This window comes from Bos grunniens, chromosome 19 (genome assembly GCF_055505025.1).
Source record: "Bos grunniens cultivar Pamir isolate PY7600 chromosome 19, Bosgru_T2T1.0, whole genome shotgun sequence".
Classification (NCBI taxonomy): Eukaryota; Metazoa; Chordata; class Mammalia; order Artiodactyla; family Bovidae; genus Bos; species Bos grunniens.
In genome coordinates, this window is record NC_141183.1 from 41,847,145 (window position 1) to 41,867,562 (window position 20,418).

Genomic DNA, 20,418 nt, shown 5'->3' on the forward strand with positions numbered 1-20,418 from the left:
AAGGTATGGGCAGAAGGCATGGAGTGCCACTCTCTCCAAATCTCGAGTCCACCAACCTGGAAGCTCTCTGAACCCAATCATTTGGAGTTTGATGGTGTCATTCTAGACGTATAATTAATTAAATGATTGGTCATTGGAAATCCATTCAACTTCAGCCCCTCTCCCCTCCCCAGAGGTCAGGCGGTTAGGAATAAAAAAATTCCAGTACTCTAATCAAAGCCTCCTGATGAAAGTGAAAGTGGAGAGTGAAAAAGTTGGCTTAAAGCTCAACATTCAGAAAACGAAGATCATGGCATCCGGTCCCATCACTTCATGGGAAATAGATGGGGCAACAGTGGAAACAGTGTCAGACTTTATTTTTGGGGGGCTCCAAAATCACTGCAGATGGTGACTGCAGCCATGAAATTAAAAGACGCTTACTCCTTGGAAGGAAAGTTATGACCAACCTCTGCATGTTGAAAAGCAGAGACATTACTTTGCCAGCAAAGGTCCGTCTAGTCAAGGCTATGGTTTTTCCAGTGGTCATGTATGGATGTGAGAGTTGGACTGTGAAGAAGGCTGAGCACCGAAGAATGGATGCTTTTGAACTGTGGTGTTGGAGAAGACTCTTGAGAGTCCCTTGGACTGCAAGGAGATCCAACCAGTCCATTCTAAAGGAGATCAACCCTTGGTGTTCTTTGGAAGGAATGATGCTGAAGCTGAAACTCCAGTACTTTGGGAACCTCATGTGAAGAGTTGACTCATTGGAAAAGACTCTGATGCTGGGAGGGATTGGGGGCAGGAGGAGAAGGGGACGACAGAGGACGAGATGGCTGAATGGCGTCACCGACTCGATGGACGTGAGTTTGAGTGAACTCTGGAAGTTGGTGATGGACAGGGAGGCCTGGCGTACTGCGATTCATGGGGTCGAAAAGAGTCGGACACAACTGAGCGACTGATCTGATCTGATCTGATCTGAATCACATGGTTGGTTCTCCCAGCAACCAGCCCCCTATCCTTATATACAGTCCAATAGTCATCTCATTAATACATCAAAAGGAATTTATCACTTAGGAAATTCCAAGCGTTTTTAGAGCTGTGTGCCAGAAATGGGGATGAACACCAAGTACATGCTTCTTATTTTAAGTCACAATATCACAAGGACTTCCCAGGAGGTCCAGTAATTAAGACTTCACCTTCCAATGCAGGGTGTGCAGGTTTCATCCCTGGTTAGAGAGCTAAGATCCCACATGCCATGAGGGCCAAGAAACCAAAACAAAACAGAAGAGATATTATGACAAAATTCAGTACTTTTTAAAAATCAAAATATCATAACCTCTTATTGGTTCTGTTTTGTTGGGGGACCCTAACGACTAGAAGGCATCTCCCTGGGTCTTATTTTCTTAATCAAGTTCTTATTTGATCCCAGGTGACAGATTCCCTTAAAGAAAGAAAGGGGGAAAAAAAAGGAAATTATCCGTTTTTCACAGCTATGAATTCACCAGAAGCAGGAACCGGAGCAAAAGTTTGTAATGCTTGGGGATTCCAGCAACTATTTTCACTATTTTGTATCTTCAAGTGAGAGAAAGGGTATGTTGATAGCATTTTGTTTATTTTACTTTCTTTTATGGTGATGCCTTTTTTCTTTACATATTTTAAATAAAAATTGCAAATATTTAAGGTGTCCAACTCGATGAGTTGGTGGCTCAGACGGTAAAGAATCTGCCTGCAATGCAGGAGACCGGGGTTTGATCTCTGGGTTGGGAAGGTCTCTGGAAAAGAGAATGGCTACCCACTCCAGTATTCTTGCCTAGAGAATTCCATAGAGAGAGGAGCCTGGTGGACTACAGTCCATGGGTCACAAAGAGTCGGACACGACTGAGCAACTCACACACACACACACACACACACACACACAATGCAGTTAATATGGAGCTATTAGTAATATGGAGTTAATAATAATAATGTATCGATATTGGTTCATTAATTGTAACAAATGTGCTATGTAAGAGGTTAATAATTAAGGAAACTGAGTGCAAAGCATATGAGAACTCTGTATTAGGCTGAAATTTTCTGTAAATATAAACTCATTTTTAAAGAAAAAAATACTGGAGAGAGGAGCCAAGTCTAGGTTTTCTAAGAGACCGGAGAGGAAAGGGCTCCCGGCCCGGCGAGGAACCAGCTTCAGAAAGCAGGAGGAAGGAGGCACAGGCTGGTACAGACGGATACTTCTGTGGGCGGTGGGCAGGAAGTTGAGAGTTCACATCCGGTGGTCTCAATGTTTCCTTTATGACGCAGAAGGTGAGGGTGGGTTACCAGGTGAGAGGGGGCCTATGGAAAAATGTAGCAAGTGGTGAAACTTTGGCGAGGTCCTGAGAGGAGTGCAGGAAGAAGCCGACCAGGGGCAGAAAGCAGTTTCTTCTTACCTCCCAGATTTGTGTTGCAGCCAAAGGCAAAGCCTTGGGCCTCAGGCCTAGAGGCCTCGCTTGACCGTCTCCTTGGAGTTCCACTATGTGACCAACAGAGGGCGCCCAAACACCACCAACGTCCCCCCGCCCCCATCTCCCAGTTTTCTCTCTTCAAAGTTTCTTTGATTCCAGGAGTAAAACATTTCTTTTTTGAGGCAGTCATATTTGAAAGACAATAAACTCTTTGATATAGCCCAAAGGAACGCCTTTGAAGAAAAAGAATTTAGGGACTTCCCTGGTGGTCCGGTGGTTAAGACTCTCCACTTCTCCTGAAGGGAGTGTTGACTGGGGAACTAAGCTCCTGCATACCTCGCGGCAGGGCCATTAAAGAAAATTAATAATAAACTAAGTAAAAGAATTTAGTTCTGCATCTAAGAGCTAATTTATTTGCCTCCTCCCTCAAGGAAGCACTGGCAAGACAGAGTACACGACCGCCATTACCGTCCAACGGTGTTTCAAGTGCTGTCTCAGGCACAGATCAGCTCTGAGGTAGCTGTTATTAATCCCACCTACAGAGGAATAAATGGAGTCTCAGAGAAGTTAAGGAGGTTACCTGGAGTTCCTTCCTATTGAGCTTAAGCCATATTCCCACCTGGTTTCAATTAACAATCAACCCATTAGTAATTATTCAGCAGTTCTGTGTGCTGGAAAGCTTGCCCTGGGAGATGTGAGGAAAGGATCTTCGGTCAATAAATTTGGCAAAGCTGAAAACTATCTCCATTTCTGTATTAGCACACTGGAGAATCCCAGGAGTCAGCAAAGAAACCTGCCTGGTTTTGTTCAAATCCATCATTTTCCAAATGTGTTTATCCAGAGAATGTCTGTTGCTGTAGTTCACACCGGTAACACCCACAGAACGAACTCTGTGAACTGCTTGGGTTGACACTGCCATCATGGTTGGGAGGCAAGTGACCATACTTGCTTGGAAATGGTAACTTGAGTGGAGTGGGCACTGACTGGAGGAGGGAGACATGAAAGGTGGGTAGACTGAGGCTCGAAGGCCAGTAAGAGCAGTGCAGGGACTCTTCTGCCATGAGGCTTGGACAGAGCAGTGGCCATGGGGGTGAAGAGGAGGGGAAACACTGGACAGGGAACTGGGATGCAAAGGTGACAAGCTGGACCACTGGACTGTGAGTATATGGGAATGTGGTGGACAGTTCCTGGAGGTTTAGCTGGAGCATCTAGGATAATGATATTTGTGTGTGTTTGTGTGTGTTTAGTCATGTCCAACTCTTTGAAACCCCATGGACTGCAGCCCGCCAGGCTCCTCTGTCCATGGGATTTTCCAGGCAAGAGTACTGGAGTGGGGAGCCATTCCCTTCTCTAGGGGATCTCTCCCATACTTTGAGCAGATTCTTTACCATCTGAGCCACCAGGGAAGCCCAGGTGAATGATGGTTTAGTTCAATCCACGAAGATGGGGAGCCAGAGAGAAGAGTTTTGACCTGACCTCCTAGGAGTCGCTAAACCTCTGGGAGACTCTGTTTCCACATCTATGAACTGGCCATGAAACCAGTCAGGCAAAAGGTTGTCCTGAAGCTAAAGGAGGCTCCTGCAGTGCCCAGAGAATGTCTGCCCCCTCTCCCCACTTCCCTGACCCACCCCAAGCAGGTGGCTCTTTCCTTTATGGGGGAGGGACACAGCTGAATTAGAGGAAAATTTTTATATCGACTCACAAGAAGTAATTGAGGATGCAACAACAACAACAAAAAACCCTGAAGCTTTGTAGTCAGGGCAAATGAAGTCTCTGAGATTTCATCTTCTCATCTGAAAAACAGGGCGACAGATACCACAACCTGCAGGATGTCAAGAGTCAGTGAGCCCATGGATCGCCCAGCTCAGAGAGGCCTGAGAAACCTAGCCCTGGGAGACTGGGTGAAGGAGGAGCCAGGACCTGGGGTCCCTGAGCCGGAATTGTGGCAGGATGTATGTGGCCACCCAGCCAAATTTAGGCAGGTGACCACTGGGTCCCCTCTCTCTGCGTCCCACCCTCCTCACAGTCCCAGCTCCGGGTCATAGCCCATAAATCTCCTTCACACAGAGCACGGTAAATCAGGGGTGTGTAGGAGACCCCCCAGCTGCCTGCATTCTCCCTTCTGCTTTTGGAGAGGACAGAGGAGCAGGAAGCCCCTAGGACAGGGTGGGGTGTGACTACCCCAGACCCGCCCACCTCGCCTTGTTAATTACAGACCCAGGGTCTGCAGAGCCTGATTTATGGTTGGGGATGGGAAAGTCTAGAAGAGCCTGGAGGGGCAGAGGTGACAGGGTTGGCTGGGGGGTGGTGTGTGGGGGGTAGGACCGGAGACCAGAGAGGATCTCAGATTCAGAGGGCCTTGTTGAAATGGCAAAATTAATAGTACTAAATGAATACATTTACAAATAAATAAAATATAAGCATAATAGCAATAGCTAACATTGATTGAGAGACTGTGCGCCAAGCTGGCTAAAGACTTTATTAATTCATTCATCAAATATTTATTGAGTACCTATTCGGTGCCAGGAAGCTGCCATATATTATCTAATGAACTTCCCCAAACAGTCCTGCCAGTTAGTCATTATGGTTCCCATTTTGCAGACGTAGAAATCCAAGCAAGAAGCGATTAAGTGACTGGTCCAGGGTTACTAGGCGATTGGGTAGCAGATCCAGGACTCATACCCCTGGCTATCTGTCCCTGGAGCTTAAACTTTTAGGAGTAGATTATCCTGCCTCTTTGCTACCACTTGATTCACTGTCTGCCTGTGTGACCTTGGGCAAACGCCTTTGCCTGGCTGACAAAGAGTTCTTATTGGCAAAAGAGGCATCTTGTCCTGCCCACAGCACAAATTAGGAGGCTCAAATTAAACTGAAGCATATGGAGATGCTTTTAAAAATTATCTGTAGAATATGGAGAAGGAAATGGCAACATACTGCAGTATTCTTGCCTGGGAAATGCCATGGACCGAAGAGCCTGGTGGGCTATAGTCCATGGGGTCGCTGAAGAGTCGGATATGACTGACTAAACACCAACTGTGCATTGAACTAATTTACATAAACAAACCCCTTTAGAATTCTAGGAATTACTTCAAAAAAAAAAAAAAAACAAAAACTATGAGTAAACATTTGTACTCAAAATTGTTTTTACACATGCAACAAAATTATCTGTAAAGCAAAAGTGAGAAGAATAGATGTGAAGGATAAAGAATGTCCTATGTGTGATTAAAGAACCATAAGAAGAGAAAAAAGGAAGTACAACAGAAGCAATATCTTAAAAGACAAAAGTGAGGAAATTTGCCAATCTGAGAAGAAGTAACAAACCACAAATCTGAGAAGCCCAACAAATCCTAGAATATAGATATACATATATATATATATATTTTTTTTAAACCCACATACTTCAATGTGTCATAGTGATATATCAGAAACTAAAAACAGTGAAAAGATTTCAAAACCAATCTGGAAAAAAAAAATACCTTCAAAGGAACAACTCTTATTCTGAAGCTGACATCTCATCCACAGCAATGGAAGTAGGAAGACAACATCATATTTTCAAAGTGATTCAAAAAGAACAGGGACCCCCACAGTGGTCCAGTGGCTAAGACTCCGTGCTCCCAATGCAGGGAGCCCAGGTTTGATCCCTGGGCTGGGAACTAGATCCCACATGCCTCAACTAAGAGTTTGCATGGTGCAGCTAAGATCATGCAAGCTGCACCAAAAATCAAAGAACCCAAGTGCCGCAACTAAGAGCTGGCACAGCCAAATAAATAAGTAAATATTTAAAATAATAATAATAAAAAAGTAGAACCAACTAGACTTATATAGGAGAAATAAAGGTGAGACAGTCATTACTAGTGGGTTCTCACTGGAGGAAATGCTACAAGATATAACTCAGGAAAAAAAAGAAGATTCCACATGGAATGTCTGAGTTGCAGAGCAAAGAAATGAGTAAATATATGAGCACATTTAAATGAACACTGATTGTATTTTTAAAAGATTTGTAAAATGCTATGTGAAAAGTGTACTAGTGAAGATGATATTAGGTGCTAAGGGCGATAAATCCCCTAACTCAAAGGGTTAAACAGGAAAGTTTCTCACTCCTGTAGTCATTCAGGTGAGTGTTCCTGGTCAGGCAGTTTTTCCGGGCAGTTTTCCTCCAGGCAGAATGAAGGCCCTGGCTCCTTCTCCTCAACTCTGCAATCTTTAGCTTGTGGCTCCCATGGCTGCCCCAGGTCTTTGAGCCAGAGAAAAGGGAAGGTGTGTGCCTGGGAGTGACACACACCACTTCTGCTCATATTAACAGAATTCAGCCAACTGCAGGAAAGGCTGGGAAATGTTAACCGCGGTATTCATTATCTATAGCTGTGTGCCAAATTACCTCAAAACGCACTGGCTTAGGGACTTCCCTGATGGTCCAGTGGCTAAGACTTGCAGTGCTCAATGTTGGGGACCCTGCTCGGGGGAACTAGATCCTCATGCTGAAACTAAAGATCCCGTGTGCTGCAGCAAAGATCAAAGATCCTGAGTGCCAAAACTAAGACCCAGTGCAGCCAAATAAATAAACAAAAACAAATTAAAAGAAGAAATGTGCTTAAAAAAACCCCCACATGAGCATTTATTATTTCACAGTTTCTAATGGGTCAGGATTTGAGGGATAAACCTCTGCCGCGTTTGTGCACGATGGAGTATGTGTGTGATTCCTGGAGCTCTTGCAGTCATTGTGCCACCAGGAGGGAAGCCACCTTGAGAAAGAAATATACACAGAAGAGATATGAAAGAGTCACAGAAGAATAATCACATGAATGATTACATTAAACAAAGGGATTCTGAAATTCCCTCGAAAGTATAACGAGCCAAGAACATCAAGATGACTCTGGAAATGAACAATGAGGCCAAGCAATCACCAGATCAGACAGGCATTAAACAGAGATGGCTGGAGCTGGCATTATAGAGATGTGGCATTACAAATCACTGGAGACAGAATTAACTATTTACCGAGTAGGGTTGGAAAAACTGGCATTTGGGTTCCAACTTTTAAAAATTCAGTAATAAAGCAATCGCAACAACAGTAACAATGGCTGCCATTTATACACACCTACACAGTTTTAGAAATTTACATTTGATTTATTTCTATCTTCACACCTACCCTACCAGGCAGGTATTATCATTTATTCCCACTTGACAAATGAGAAAACTGAATCTCAGGAAGGCAGACCACACACAGCTGTCAGCTTCCAGACCCTGGGTAAGAGCCCTGTTTTCCCTCCCCACAGTAGTGGTGCCCTGTCCTGAGAATTCCAGGCCAGGGCAGGGGCTGCCTTGTCTGCTGGCCCACCGGCCCAGGGTGGGGGACAGACAGGAAGATAGAACTCTCCACAAGCCGAGCCCAGAATTTCTACTTTACCCCCGGCTGACCCTGGGGCCTATCGATGACTGGAACCCAGCTAAAAGCACAGAGGCCTCTTTGTCATTGCTTTAATGAGAAGCCAATCACCAAGTCATTAGTGGGTGGAGGTGATGAGGAGTTTGGTACTGGGGTGGGAGGGAGGAGGATGCTCTTGGTTTCTGGATGATTTACAGCTGCAGTGCCAGACTGCCTGGGGGAAGGGAGCAGAGTTGCAGCAGCAGGAGAAATTTACTATTCATAGAGCACCTTAGAGGAGCTGAGACTTGTTAGGAGAGTCTAACATACTGTTTTATTTAATCCTCACAACAAATCAGATGAAGCAGTATTACTCTATATCCCCATTTTACAGATAAGGAAATTGAGGCTCAGAGGGGTTAATGAAGTATCTTACCCAACGCTATACAGTTATTAAGTGATAGTCTTATTCCAGAGCCCAAACATCCATTCTGCTGTTCATTGTTAGAGGCACAGCAGAGGTGAGGGTAGGTGAAGGGCCAAGAAATATTCTAGCTTTAGACCAAGTAGGAACATGCTGTCGGGAGGTGGTTGATTGGGGGATGTTACTCTGTGGGCTGGAGAGTAGGGGCAAGGAAGAGGACCATATCACTGCATAAACTTGGAAGAAAGAACCCCTGGGGGGGCTAAGTCTGCCAGGAAAAGGATAATAATAAAAACAATAACTAAATATTATGAAGTTCCAGCTATATGCCAGACATTGCACTGAGGGCCTTCCAGTTATGAGGCAGTTACAAATTCATTCGCTTCCCTGGTGGTTCAGGCGGTAAAGAACCTGTCCACGATGTGGGAGACCTAGGTTCAATCCCCGGGTTGGGAAGATCCCCTGAAGAAAGGAATAGCAACCCACTCCAGTATTCTTGCCTGGAAAATCCCATGGACAGAGGAGCCTGGCGGGCTACTACAGTCCAGGGGGTCACAAAGAGTCGGACACCACTGAGTGACGAACAAAACACTGCTGATCCATTTTAGGGCTGAGGAAACTGAGGCTCAGAGAGGTTAAGTTACCTACTGCAGGTCTCAAGGTAGGTTCATCGATTGATTTAGGAGTAAGAGAGACGAAACAGAGCAGTTACTTACTCTCTGCTCTAGGCTGTCAGGATTTTGGTTGTGAACAACTCAACTTGGTTCACTTAAGCGGAAAAGGAAGTTACTGGGGAGCTCTGAGATAGTGCACAGGATCGGTGGGAAGTTTAATGGGATTGAGTTTGGGAAACTCATCAGAATTACAGGAAACTGGGTGGCTGGATCCACAGCCTAGCTAGTAACCTCCTGTGGATGCCCCCACAGGATACTGGAGGCTACTGGCCCAGTACAGGCAGTTTCTCCCCAGAAGCCTGTTTCCTTGGGGCCCCTGCTCCACATTCAAGTTGAGGTGTCAAGAACCTGGACTCCTGCCTGTTCTAGCTGCCAGGAGTCTTTCCCACCCAAGCTCTCCCCCATGGAGATGTCCCTCCCCCCAGACTATTCAAATGCTGCAGGGATTTCCCTGCTGATCCAGTGGCTAAGACTCCCTATTCCCAAGGCAGGGGGCCCAAGTTCCATCCAGGGACTTGGGATCTAGATCCAGGGAACTAGATCTCACAGCCCGCAACTAAGAGTTCTCATGGCACAATTAAGATTTCTCATGCCACAAAGAAGATCAAAGATCCCGCACTGCATAACTAAGACCTGGCACAGCCAAAATAAATAAAGGCTTTTTTTTTTTTTTTTTAATTAACAAACAACAAAAAAAACCAATGCTGCAGAGCAAACCATGGTAACAAAAATATTCACTGCAAGTCCCGGGTGCCCCAGGTCTCCCAGCCCCTGTGAAGAAGTGACCGGAATGTCATCAGCTCTCTGACCTTCCTCACATCCAAAGTTGGACCTTACGCTTCAGAGAACCCATCACTAGGGGCTGCTCAAAAATCTCAGGCCTCAGATTCTTGAAGGAGGATATGGAGATGGTAACACTTTCCTTTCATCATCCTTAACACCCAGCTGGCCACCCCCATGTGCCAATTCTACTTTCCAAACAAGTGTGGATACCAGCCCGCCTCTCTCACAACCACCTGCATAGCTCAGGCCCCTCCTCTCTCCTCTGGATCCTTATAGCAGCCTCATTTTTCCCCCCCAGTTAACTATGAGATACCACTTTTTTTTAATTTGACGGCTCCAGGTCTTAGCTGTGGCACGCAGGATCTAGTTCCTTGACCAGTGATTGAACCTGAGTCCCCCTGTGTTGGAAGCGCGGAGTCTTAACCACTGAACCACCAGGGAAGTCCCTACAGTTAAGTATTCTCTTAAATGGAGTCTGCGTTAGATCCGTCCTCCACACTGTTCACAGGAGGTGTTTTCTGTTTCATTCACTATGCTGCACGGGTATCTAGACTAGGAAGATATCAACTCATTTTTTTTGTTGTTGAATGAAGGGGTAGAGCCTGAAACTGAGCCCAAATCCTCCGGATTCCAAATTCCCCCCAAGCCAAGTTCACCTCTAAGTTGAACCGCTGAGGGCCCCGGCCTGGGAGAGAATGGAGGCTACCGGCCTTTCTAGAGCCCAGCCTCCTGGGATGACGGGGCTCCCGGGACCACCCTGGGCTCGGTTTCTCCGCACAGCCCGTCCCAGGATCCCGGTTTTCTCTCCAAGGTGGGAGTTGTGTCTTCCCTCGGAGGAGCGACGCCGAAACTTCCAGGGGAAGAGCAGGAATTTTTGAAATCCAGGCCCGGCCGAGCAGTAATTGGCACCTTGGCGGCCGCCAGCGGAATCGCCCGGCCCTAAATCACGGCCGCGGCCACGCCTCCCGGCGGCGGGGCTGGGAAAGCGGCGCTCCCGGCGGGGGCGGATCCCGGGCGCGCGGAAGGAGGACCGGCCGCCGCTGCAGGTGCCGCGGAAATGCCTGCCCCGCCGCCCGCCTTTGAAGTCGGCCCGCCCCCCGCCCGGCTCGAGCCCCGCTGCAAGCTGCACGCCCCGGGGGGGGTCCCTGCCGGGGATCGTCACGCCGAGTCCATCCGGATTCCCGGGATTCGTGGAAAGGCGGCCGAGTGGGGCGGGGGCGCTTCTCTTGGCGAGCTCCGGCCATTTGGCCGGAGAGTGTGACCTCAGAATTACTCATTTGGAGCCCAGAGTGTGCAGGGAAAGGGTCGGGAGTGGGGACCCGGCCTGGAGAAGGAGGACACTCGGGAAGGAGAAGCCAGAACTGTTTTAGCGAAGGGGTGCAAGGGCAGCCCCGCTCCAGCATCAGACATCTTGGGCCCTTGGGACATTTTCTTTGCTTTCCTTAACCTCCCTTTCCTGTGGATTTGAGGATTCATGGTAGGGGGCCGGCAGAGAAATTTGTGGTTCCATCTCATTTCTTCCCTTGCTGATTTTCTATGACTATTTTATGTTTAAGGCCCCCCGCAGTCTACTGACATGAGGTTTTGTTTTGTTTTGTTTTTTCTCCCTCCATCCAAAGTATCGGTGGGGATGTTCTAAGGCTAATGTGCAAGAAGCAAATTGTGTGTAGTCAAAATTATCTCTGAAAAAGACTTAACCTTAAATAAGGTATTATGTATACAATCCTGAAGTCAGTTCTCCTTAAGCAAGGTAAAACTGAATAACCACTGGACCAGATTCTGAAAGAGTGAATACGCATATATATATTTCTGAGCATTTGAACCACTTTGCTTTTAACACAGAATTTTGTATTCAGTAGATGTGGGGTGAGGTCCCAGAAGTTAGACTGCTGCTGCCATTACAGCCACATTTGAGAACACAGCTTTGATAACTTCCAAATTTCCCTGAGGTCGGTGGAGGATTCCTAGGCATTCTTTTTGGCTGCAAGGATTGCTGCTGCTGCTAAGTCATTTCAGTCGTGTCCGACTCTGTGCGACCCCATAGACGGCAGCCCACCAGGCTCCCCCATCCCTGGGATTCTCCAGGCAAGAACACTGGAGTGGGCTGCCATTTCCTTCTCCAATGCAGGAAAGTGAAAAGTGAAAGTGAAGTCGATCAGTGTTGTCCGACTCTTAGAGACCCCGTGGACTGCAGCCTACCAGGCTCCTCCGTCCATGGGATTTTCCAGGCAAAAGTACTGGAGTGGGGTGCCATTGCCTTCTCCAGCTGCAAGGATTACGTCCCTCTATTTTAATACAGAATTTCTATATATTTAATGCACATGTTCGTGGCTGTCAACACATGTGACAGTCTGTAGCACTGGGCCTGGTATTTGGTGCATGTTCAATAAATGTTCACTGGATTTGAATACAGAGGTTGTTTGATCAGACCACTGTGAAATTTCCAGAGTTTTGCAAATATTTTAATATCAGGGAGGCACCACTTATTCAACATTCAGTAATCATTTCTTTGGACCTACCCTGTACCAGGCAGTGTGCTAGGAACTGGGAATACAGAAGTCACCTGGATACAGATGCAACATGAACATTAAATTACAATATGTAGATAACGAACAAAGACCTATTGCACAGCACAAGGAACTATACTCAATATCTTACAATAACCTATGCTGCTGCTGCTGCTGCTAAGTCGCTTCAGTTGTGTCCGACTCTGTGCGACCCCATAGACGGCAGCCCACCAGGCTCTCCCGTCCCTGGGATTCTCCAGGCAAGAACACTGGAGTGGGTTGCCATTTCCTTCTCCAATGCCTGAAAGTGAAAAGTGAAAGTGAAGTCGCTCAGTCGTGTCCGACTCTTAGTGACCCCATGGACTGCAGCCCACCAGGCTCCTCCGTCCATGGGATTTTCCAGGCAAGAGTACTGGAGTGGGGTGCCATTGCCTTCTCCGATAATAACCTATAAGAGAAGATAATCTGAAAAAGTGTGTGTGTGTGTGTGTGTGTATATATATATATATATATATATGAATCACTATGCTGTATACCTGAAACACATTGTAAATCAACTATCAACTATACTTCAATAAAAAATTAACTTAAAAAATAAGAAGGGAAAAAAGTGCAATGAAAAGAAGTGAAAAATGTGAATGTGTTAGTTGCTCAATTGTGTCTGACTCTTTGTGACCCCATGGACTGTAGCCAGCCTAGCTTCTCTGTCCATGGGATTCTCTAGGCTACAATACTGGAATGGGTAGACATTCCCTTATCCAGGGGATCTTCCTGACCCAGGACTGAACCCGGGTCTTCTGCATTGCGAGCAGATTCTTTACAGTCTGAGCCATCAGGGAATTAAAAAAAATAATAGGAAGGGGAAAATGGACATGTTCTGCCAAATTCTAAGATGGGGTAATGCACAGAAGTGAAGGGTTCAGGGCAGGCTTCCCAGAGAAGGAAAGATTCGAAAGCAGTGGAGGCTGGTGACCAACTGCAGGCCGCTGAACTGTGTCCAGAACTCCGGTAGAGAGAGGCCTTTCCAGCACCAAGGCTGCTTTGGGCTGTTCTTGGGTCCCCTCAGGCTACTTCTGACTCCCCTGCCCAGCTCACCTGCAGTCCACGGTCAGACTGGCAGGTAGTCACTGGCCTGTCACCTCTGCTCTCTGGTGCTCCCCCTGGGGTCCAGCAGCCATCAGTTCAGCTGGGGACACAGAATTAGCCAAGGAGATTCCCAGGCAGCGAATCTCAGCCCAGGAGGCAGGCACAGCTGGGCGCCCTGGATTGCTCCTAGCTTCCAGCCCATATTCTCTACCTTTCCCCTGCTTGTCTCTCTTCATTTGGAGGTTCCTCCCCCTTCCCACTTTTCTCTGTATCCGTCACTTTTTTTCCCACAGGTGGTTGAAACTATTTGACTATCTCAATGACTTGTTTCAAAGGGCAGAGGCAAGGCCTCTATCACCTACAGGTGGTCAGTGGGGGCTGCTGGTTGGGAAGCCCAGAATGCAGGCCCAGCCTAGAGTGGTTAAAAGCCTGGTCTCCAAATAGGAACCACACTGGCTGATTTGAAATCTGAGCTTGGCAGCAGCTTAGTCCTTTGACTTGGGGCAAATAACTTCATACTTTCAGAGTCTCAGTTTCCAATCTGTAAAATGGGTATTATTATAATAATAGAGCCATCTGTACAGGATTGCTATGAGACTAAGTTAAGGTATGTTAAAAAATACACTTAATACCATGCCTGTCTATAGTATGCATTCATATGTCCAACTGTGCCCTTGAAGGGGGAAGTTTTGGAAGGAGCTGTTGGCTGGGGGTGGTTGGGGAGGGAAAAGTCTCCCTGCCTTGCCAACAAACCACCCCCTCCCTGGCTCTTCTGGGACTGAAAGGTCCACCTGCTGCTTCCTGATCTGTCTGCCTTTGAGCCCTGGGGCCAGGCTTTTCTGAGGGGCTAGGCAAGACCGCTGAGCTGGAAAGTGGTTCAGCTCTCTCTAGAGTGGCCTTGGGGGGCTAAGGGACACAGGATAGGGTGGGAGCAGAGGTGGCTGTGGAATGTGACTCTCGGGAACCATTCTGTCTGGGCTGTGACCTTTTTCCCTGCCTCCCACACTGAGACCCATGAGACCCTGGATGCACCCAAGACACCTGTGGCCATGCTTAGGGCCGAATCCTGCTTGAGGTCTGCATTTCTCTACGATTCTGTGTGTTTTGAGGACAGTGGGAGACCACTGAATCTAGAGGACAAAACATCCAGTCCTAGCTGCTTTCATTCACTTTTAAATTTCACAGATACTTCAGGTTTGGGGAATAGAGAAATACAATGTCCTTAGGGTACTTAGCAGAGAAGGCAATGGCACCCCACTCCAGTACTCTTGCCTGGAAAATCCCATGGGTGGAGGAGCCTGGTGGGCTGCAGTCCATGGGGTCACTAAGAGTCGGACACGACTGAGCGACTTCACTTTCACTTTTATGCATTGGAGAAGGAAATGGCAACCCACTCCAGTGTTATTGCCTGGAGAATCCCAGGGACAGAGGAGGCTAGTGGGCTGCCGTCTATGGGGTCGCACAGAGTCGGACATGACTGAAGTGACTGAGCAGCAGTAGGGTACTTATAGACTAGTAGGCAACACAGAGAATAAAAGAACAGCCTTATTTTTCTTCTCCAAAGAGCAGGTCATAGTTTGAAATAACAGGGTTATTGGTCTGCTCTTTGGCAAGATGGGTGTGAACTCCATACCCATCCCAGCTGATACCACAGTCTTGGCAATTTGGAGGCATCTGGATTGTGAATGGGAATGAGATTGACCTTGGTGATCCATATAACTTCCTTGTGGATGCCTGAAATTCCACTGGGCGGTGGTGGTGGTGGTGGGATCTTTCTCTAGGCTTAAAGCGTTATTCTTTTTCTGAGACCCTATGTAAATTTTAAATCCCTGGGGGTGTGGGTGGGTTAACTGAGTTCATAACACAGCAGTGCTATGTCCTGAGACAGAGCTACTCAATGACTTTGGACTCCAAAAGATGCCCCTGGTGGATACCACAAGGGGAGCCAGTGGACCACAAGACAATCTCCATTACCCTCTGAGTTAGCACTCAGCTCTGCTCTGCCTGCAGAAGAGAGAGCTAAAGAGATGTAAGGGGTGAGTATGTGTGTGCTGTGCTAAGTCACTTCAGTCTTTGCAACGCTATGGACTGTAGCCTGCCAGGCTCCTCTGTCCGTGGGATTCTCCAGGCAAGAACACTGGAATGGGTTGCCATGCCCTCCTCCAGGGGATCTTCCTGACTCAAGGATCAAACTGCATTTTGAGTTTGATCAAACGGGTCTCCTGCATTGCAGGCAGATTCTTTATCACTAGCACCTCCTGGGAAACCTAGAGGGTGAATAAGGCCCAAGCAAAACTCAAACCCGGAATTCCAGCCAGCCTCACTCTGGGAGCTGAAAGAGCCAGAAATTCCAGGTCCATCTTAACTGCAGGGCCCTGTGGTCTCTGATTTGCCCCCTCCCTTATGGCTCCTGCTGGAACAGTCATGCTACCCTCTGTGACAGCCCTGTGGTTGCCCACAGGCCTTGACAAAACTTTCAGGGTTCTTTAAACACACTCAACTACCCCTGGGCCCCTTCTGTGTGCCTATCAGCTCTCCTGCCCGCAGGCCAGATTTGGCACTCAGGGCGAAAAATGTGGACCCCAGCCACCCCAGAGAGGCCTTGGAGTAAAGCCGGGCCAGGTCTCCCCGTGGCTGGAGCACTGCCCTGGGCGTGTCCTGCTGCCCGCCTGGCCCCTTCCTACAAGAATCTGCATGCTTCGTCCCTCTGGGTTCCTCCCTCACCAACCTACCTGGAGGCAGGTCATAAAGCAGGAGGAGGGAGATGGATGGATGAGGAGGGCGGAGAGCCACGTGGTGCCATAAAGCCCCAGCTAGAGAGGGCCTGTCCCGGAGTGTCCAGGCTGTAGGAGTGCACGCTCAGAAGGCGGACTGTCAGCCTTGGGAGCCGGAGCCGGGGCAGCGAGGCCCGGGAGGAGGCCATGCATCGAGGCGCGCCAGGACCAGGCCTCAGGGGCCTGAAGGGGGCTGAGGGCTCTCCTCAAGACTTGGGGAACTCTTGCCTGGAAGCCGAGAGGGATTTTGGGGTGCTGAGAGAGAACGGCGGCCCCCGAGGCCTGGGCGAGGCGGAGGAGGTCGCCGGAAGTAGAAAACGCAGCCGGCCTGTGCGGTCCAAGGCGCGGCGCATGGCCGCCAACGTGCGCGAGCGCAGGCGCATCCTGGACTACAATGAGGCCTTCAACGCGCTGCGCCGCGCGCTGCGGCACGACTTGGGCGGAAAGAGGCTCTCCAAGATCGCCACGCTGCGCAGGGCCATCCACCGCATCGCCGCGCTGTCTCTCGTGCTACGCGCCAGCCCCGCGCCCCGCTGGCCCTGCGGGCACCAGGAGTGCCACAGGCAGGCCGCGCGCGCCGGGGACGCTGGGGACCTGGGCTCCAGCCCGCCGGCGCCGCCGCCGCCCGCCGGGCCCTTCGCGCCGCGCTGCGCCTCGTGCCACCCGCACACACCCCTGGGACGGCCCAGGGCGGTGGCCGAGGCACTGCCGGGCTGGGCCCAGGCCTCCCCCGGAAGCTGGTGCCGAAGTCTCGGGGCCCCCTCGGCCTGGCCGCGGGGCCTCCTGCGAGCGGGCCCCGGGCTGGGCCACCAACACTACTGACCGGGCACCGAGCGCACTGAAGGGCCAGGAAGGAGCCAACGGCAGGATGACCACAGAATGGGAAGATTAGAAAGCCATCCCTGGCAGAACTGAATGGGCTGAAGCCTGACGGGAAAGGAGGCGCTTTGTCGGTGGGAAGGAACTCTGCAGACTGGGCCGCACCTCCTAGAACCCCGCGAACCCAGCCAGGAGCCGGATTCTTCTGGGCACTTTCCTTTAGACTTGAACTCTCCTTGGAAAGTGACTTTTGCATCTCGGTGCCTCTGAGTCCTATTGTCTCTTGCTTTACAAAAAAAAAAAAAAAATTTAGAAATGAAGACCTTTGGACAAAGTGGGGGGTTTATGTGGGAGTATGGGTGGTAACTGATGGGGTCGGATGATGCAGCGTGGGTCCCCTCCCCCTGCCTGTGCTGATGCCCCAAGTCTGTGGTCTGGGGGAGGCCATCAGATGCAGCCAAATAAAAAGGAGGAGCTGTCATCTCTGTCTGCTAGCAGGACTCCACGGGGCCCAGGAACCCAGGGTGGCAGGAAGACCCCGAGAGGCTTGGGGCTTCACCCTGGAATGATGGGCCCCTGGCCTGAAGCCCACAGGTAGGTACTAGGAGACATTGGTTCCTGCAAGAGCCCAGGTGTGACTGAGCACTGTGAGGGGCCCTGTGGGAGAGGACGTTATCTGGAGATGAGGAGCAAGACTGGGAGGCTGACGATGTGGTCAGAACTGCTGTCTGCTGTGAGCTACAGAGAGCATGGCAGTGAGAGCAGACTGTGGGCCAGCCTCAGGGAAGGAAGCTGGGGGCAGGGCCAAGGACTTGGGCATCAGTAAATCCCGCTGGTACCCCAAGCAATGGGCAGATGAGGCTCCTGGGGAAGAGCGGGAGTGTGGACTGTGCCTCTCTGATGAGGGGCAGATTTGGAATGCAGGAAAGTGGGGCCTTGGGCCAAGGCTGCTGCAGAAGTGGGAGGGACAGCTGGCCCCCTTGAGAAGTCTGGACAGCTGCTCTGTCTCTAAGATGAGCACTCTGAGCTCATGTCCGGCCTCACTCATACTGAGCCTCACTGACCAGGCTCATATCGCTGGTGCTACTCACTGTGAGGACCCAGATATGACAGGGAAAGCCTGAGGGCTTGCTGGTCTCCTTGGAGAGTTGGGGGCAGGGGGAGTTCCACAGCTCAGAATGGGGGACCCCACAGATGGTGGAGAGATGCCCATAGCCTCCCAGGGAGGAGTGAGGGGTCCCCAGAGCACTTGGGATGAGGCTCATCATCCTAATTCTGCAAGTGAGACCCTGGCTGGCACACTTGGCATCCGGTCCCCAGGCCCACAGACCCCAGGGCTCCACATTTCACAGGGCGGGTGGCCAAGTCACAGATCATGAAAAGCCTTAGACTCTGGGGCAGTGGGCTCTTGGGGCCCCACCAGGAGCAAAATGTGGGGCCCTGGCCCCAGGCCTGCCCACTGAGCGTGGCCTGTCAGGGAGAGGCAGTACCATGGTCTGACAGCAGAAAGCAAAGAGCCAGGCTGTCCTGGGATCCAGGCTCTGTTCTGCACTTAATACATGTGTGCCCACTTAACCTCTCTAAGGCTGTGGCGGGGGCGGTGGGGGAGGGGTTCACCTCTGACATGTGGCTCCACCTCAGGATGGCTGTATTAACCTTCATTCATCAGGCACAGTTTCTGGCAATTAGAAGGTGTTCCACAATTGGTAGTGTTTGCATATTATAATTTTCTGACAGACAAGCCTGGACAGTGCTTCCACCTTGCTTCAGCCTCAGGTTTGTATTCTCTGGAAACACGATAAAAATGACCATCAAGTCCTGCTTTACGGAGTTCCAGGATGAAAAGAAATGAGGGGTCTTCCCTGGCTTGCACGCTTAGCTCTGGAAGGGAGAGGGCGCCCCCTGCAGGTGAAATGGGGAGTGTGCCGCAGACTCTGAAGGCTGTTTGAGGATGTGGAAGTACTGTCTCCTTATCAGTTGAGTGACCTTGGCAAATCGTCTAAGGGCTTTGAGCCTAGGTGTTTACATCCGGTATAATGGACTAAATAAGTCCTTATATCATAGGCTGTTCTGCAGACTAAAAGAGAGAATGCATTTAAGGCACTTAGCATGGCGCCTGGCCTACGAAATCACTCACTGCATGAAAGCTATTTAATATTAAGACAAATTCTATTTGTAGAGCTGTTAAATGGAGAGAATGCAGGGGAAGGTATTTTATAAAGTCTGCAACACATTAGTTATTAACATTGTTTCATCCGGGCTATCTGTTTGAGGGCATACATCTGCATATTTACAAGATGATAAATAAGTATTTGCCTGGCATGTTTACAGAAATGTGTGCTGCTAAGTCTGGTAAGTCACTTCAGTCGTGTCCAACTCTGTGTGACCCCATAGACCTCAGCCCACGAGGCTCCCCCATCCCTGGGATTCTCCAGGCAAGAACACTGGAGTGGGTTGCCGTTTCCTTCTCCAATGCAGAAAAGTGAAAAGTGAGAGTGAAGTCACTCAGTCCTGTCCGACTCTTAGCGACCCCATGGACTGCAGACCACCAGGCTCCTCCGTCCATGGGATTTCCCAGGCAAATGTGTAGATATGTGAATTTTTGTGTGTGCATATGAGTATCTATTGACCTAATAGGTACCCCCTCCTCTCCCTGATTTTTTAAAGGGTGCTAGACCAGAATACCTTTAATTATGTGCCTTCCAGGTTTTCTGGCGGAGAAGGCAATGGCACCCCACTCCAGTACTCTTGCCTGGAAAATCCCATGGGCGGAGGAGCCTGGTAGGCTACACTCCATGGGGTCGAGAAGAGTCAGATGGGACTGAGCGACTTCACTTTCACTTTTCACTTTCATTCATTGGAGAAGAAAATGGCAACCCACTCCAGTGTTCTTGTCTGGAGAATCCCAGGGACGAGGGAGCCTGGTGGGCTGGGGTCACACAGAGTTGGACACAACTGAAGCGACTTAGCAGCAGCAGCAGGTTTTCTGGAACCCTTGCTTGAGTTTTTTATTTGCTTCCTAAAACCATATCCGTTCTCCAAGATGACTGATTTGCTGTGACAAGAAGCTGCTGCTGCTAAGTCACTTCAGTCGTGTCCAATTCTGTGTGACCCCATGGACGGCAGCCCACCAGGCTCCCCCGTCCCTGGGATTCTCCAGGCAAGAACACTGGAGTGGGTCGCCATTTCCTTCTCCAATGCATGAAAGTGAAAAGTGAAAGTGAAGTCACTCAGTCATGTCTGACTCTTAGCGACCCCATGGACTGCAGCCTACCAGGCCCCTCCGTCCATGGGATTTTCCAGGCAAGAGTACTGGAGCGGGGTGCCATTGCCTTCTCTGGTGAAAAGAAGCTACATCCCTTATTATTAAAGACATGGAAGTTATCAACCAAGACCACATAGGTTTATCCAAATGTAATGGAAAATAGTACAAGGATAGGTATTAAATGAATATAAAAAGGAAAGTTCTGGAAAGAGAAGACACCCATAGAAGACAGAGCTGTAAAAATCATGGCCAAAAGATAAGAATGACTGCTATACCTAAAGACAGAAATTATGTATCTATAAGG

At 49.3% G+C, this 20,418-nt stretch overlaps 1 protein-coding gene and 1 long non-coding RNA gene across 2 annotated transcripts; one reads left to right on the forward strand and one right to left on the reverse strand.

Moving 5' to 3' along the window:
* Positions 1 to 2,013: 2,013 nt before the first annotated feature.
* LOC147352391 (uncharacterized) lies at positions 2,014 to 2,954 on the reverse strand. The gene is made up of 2 exons (XR_015148122.1): positions 2,406 to 2,954; positions 2,014 to 2,310 (listed from the first exon to the last, which is right to left on the reverse strand). It is a non-coding gene; the product is annotated as an uncharacterized LOC147352391 (long non-coding RNA).
* A 13,031-nt stretch (positions 2,955 to 15,985) lies between these two features.
* Positions 15,986 to 17,330, forward strand: BHLHA9 (basic helix-loop-helix family member a9). Its single transcript, XM_086359896.1, has one exon. The coding sequence runs from the start codon at positions 16,178 to 16,180 to the stop codon at positions 16,850 to 16,852; it is 675 nt and encodes a 224-aa protein (XP_086216022.1). The 5' UTR covers positions 15,986 to 16,177; the 3' UTR covers positions 16,853 to 17,330.
* Positions 17,331 to 20,418: the final 3,088 nt, after the last annotated feature.

Coding starts and splice junctions, on each gene's coding strand:
- BHLHA9 (XM_086359896.1), top strand. CDS start 16,178: ATGCATCGAGGCGCGCCAGGACCAGGCCTCAGGGGCCTGAAGGGGGCT.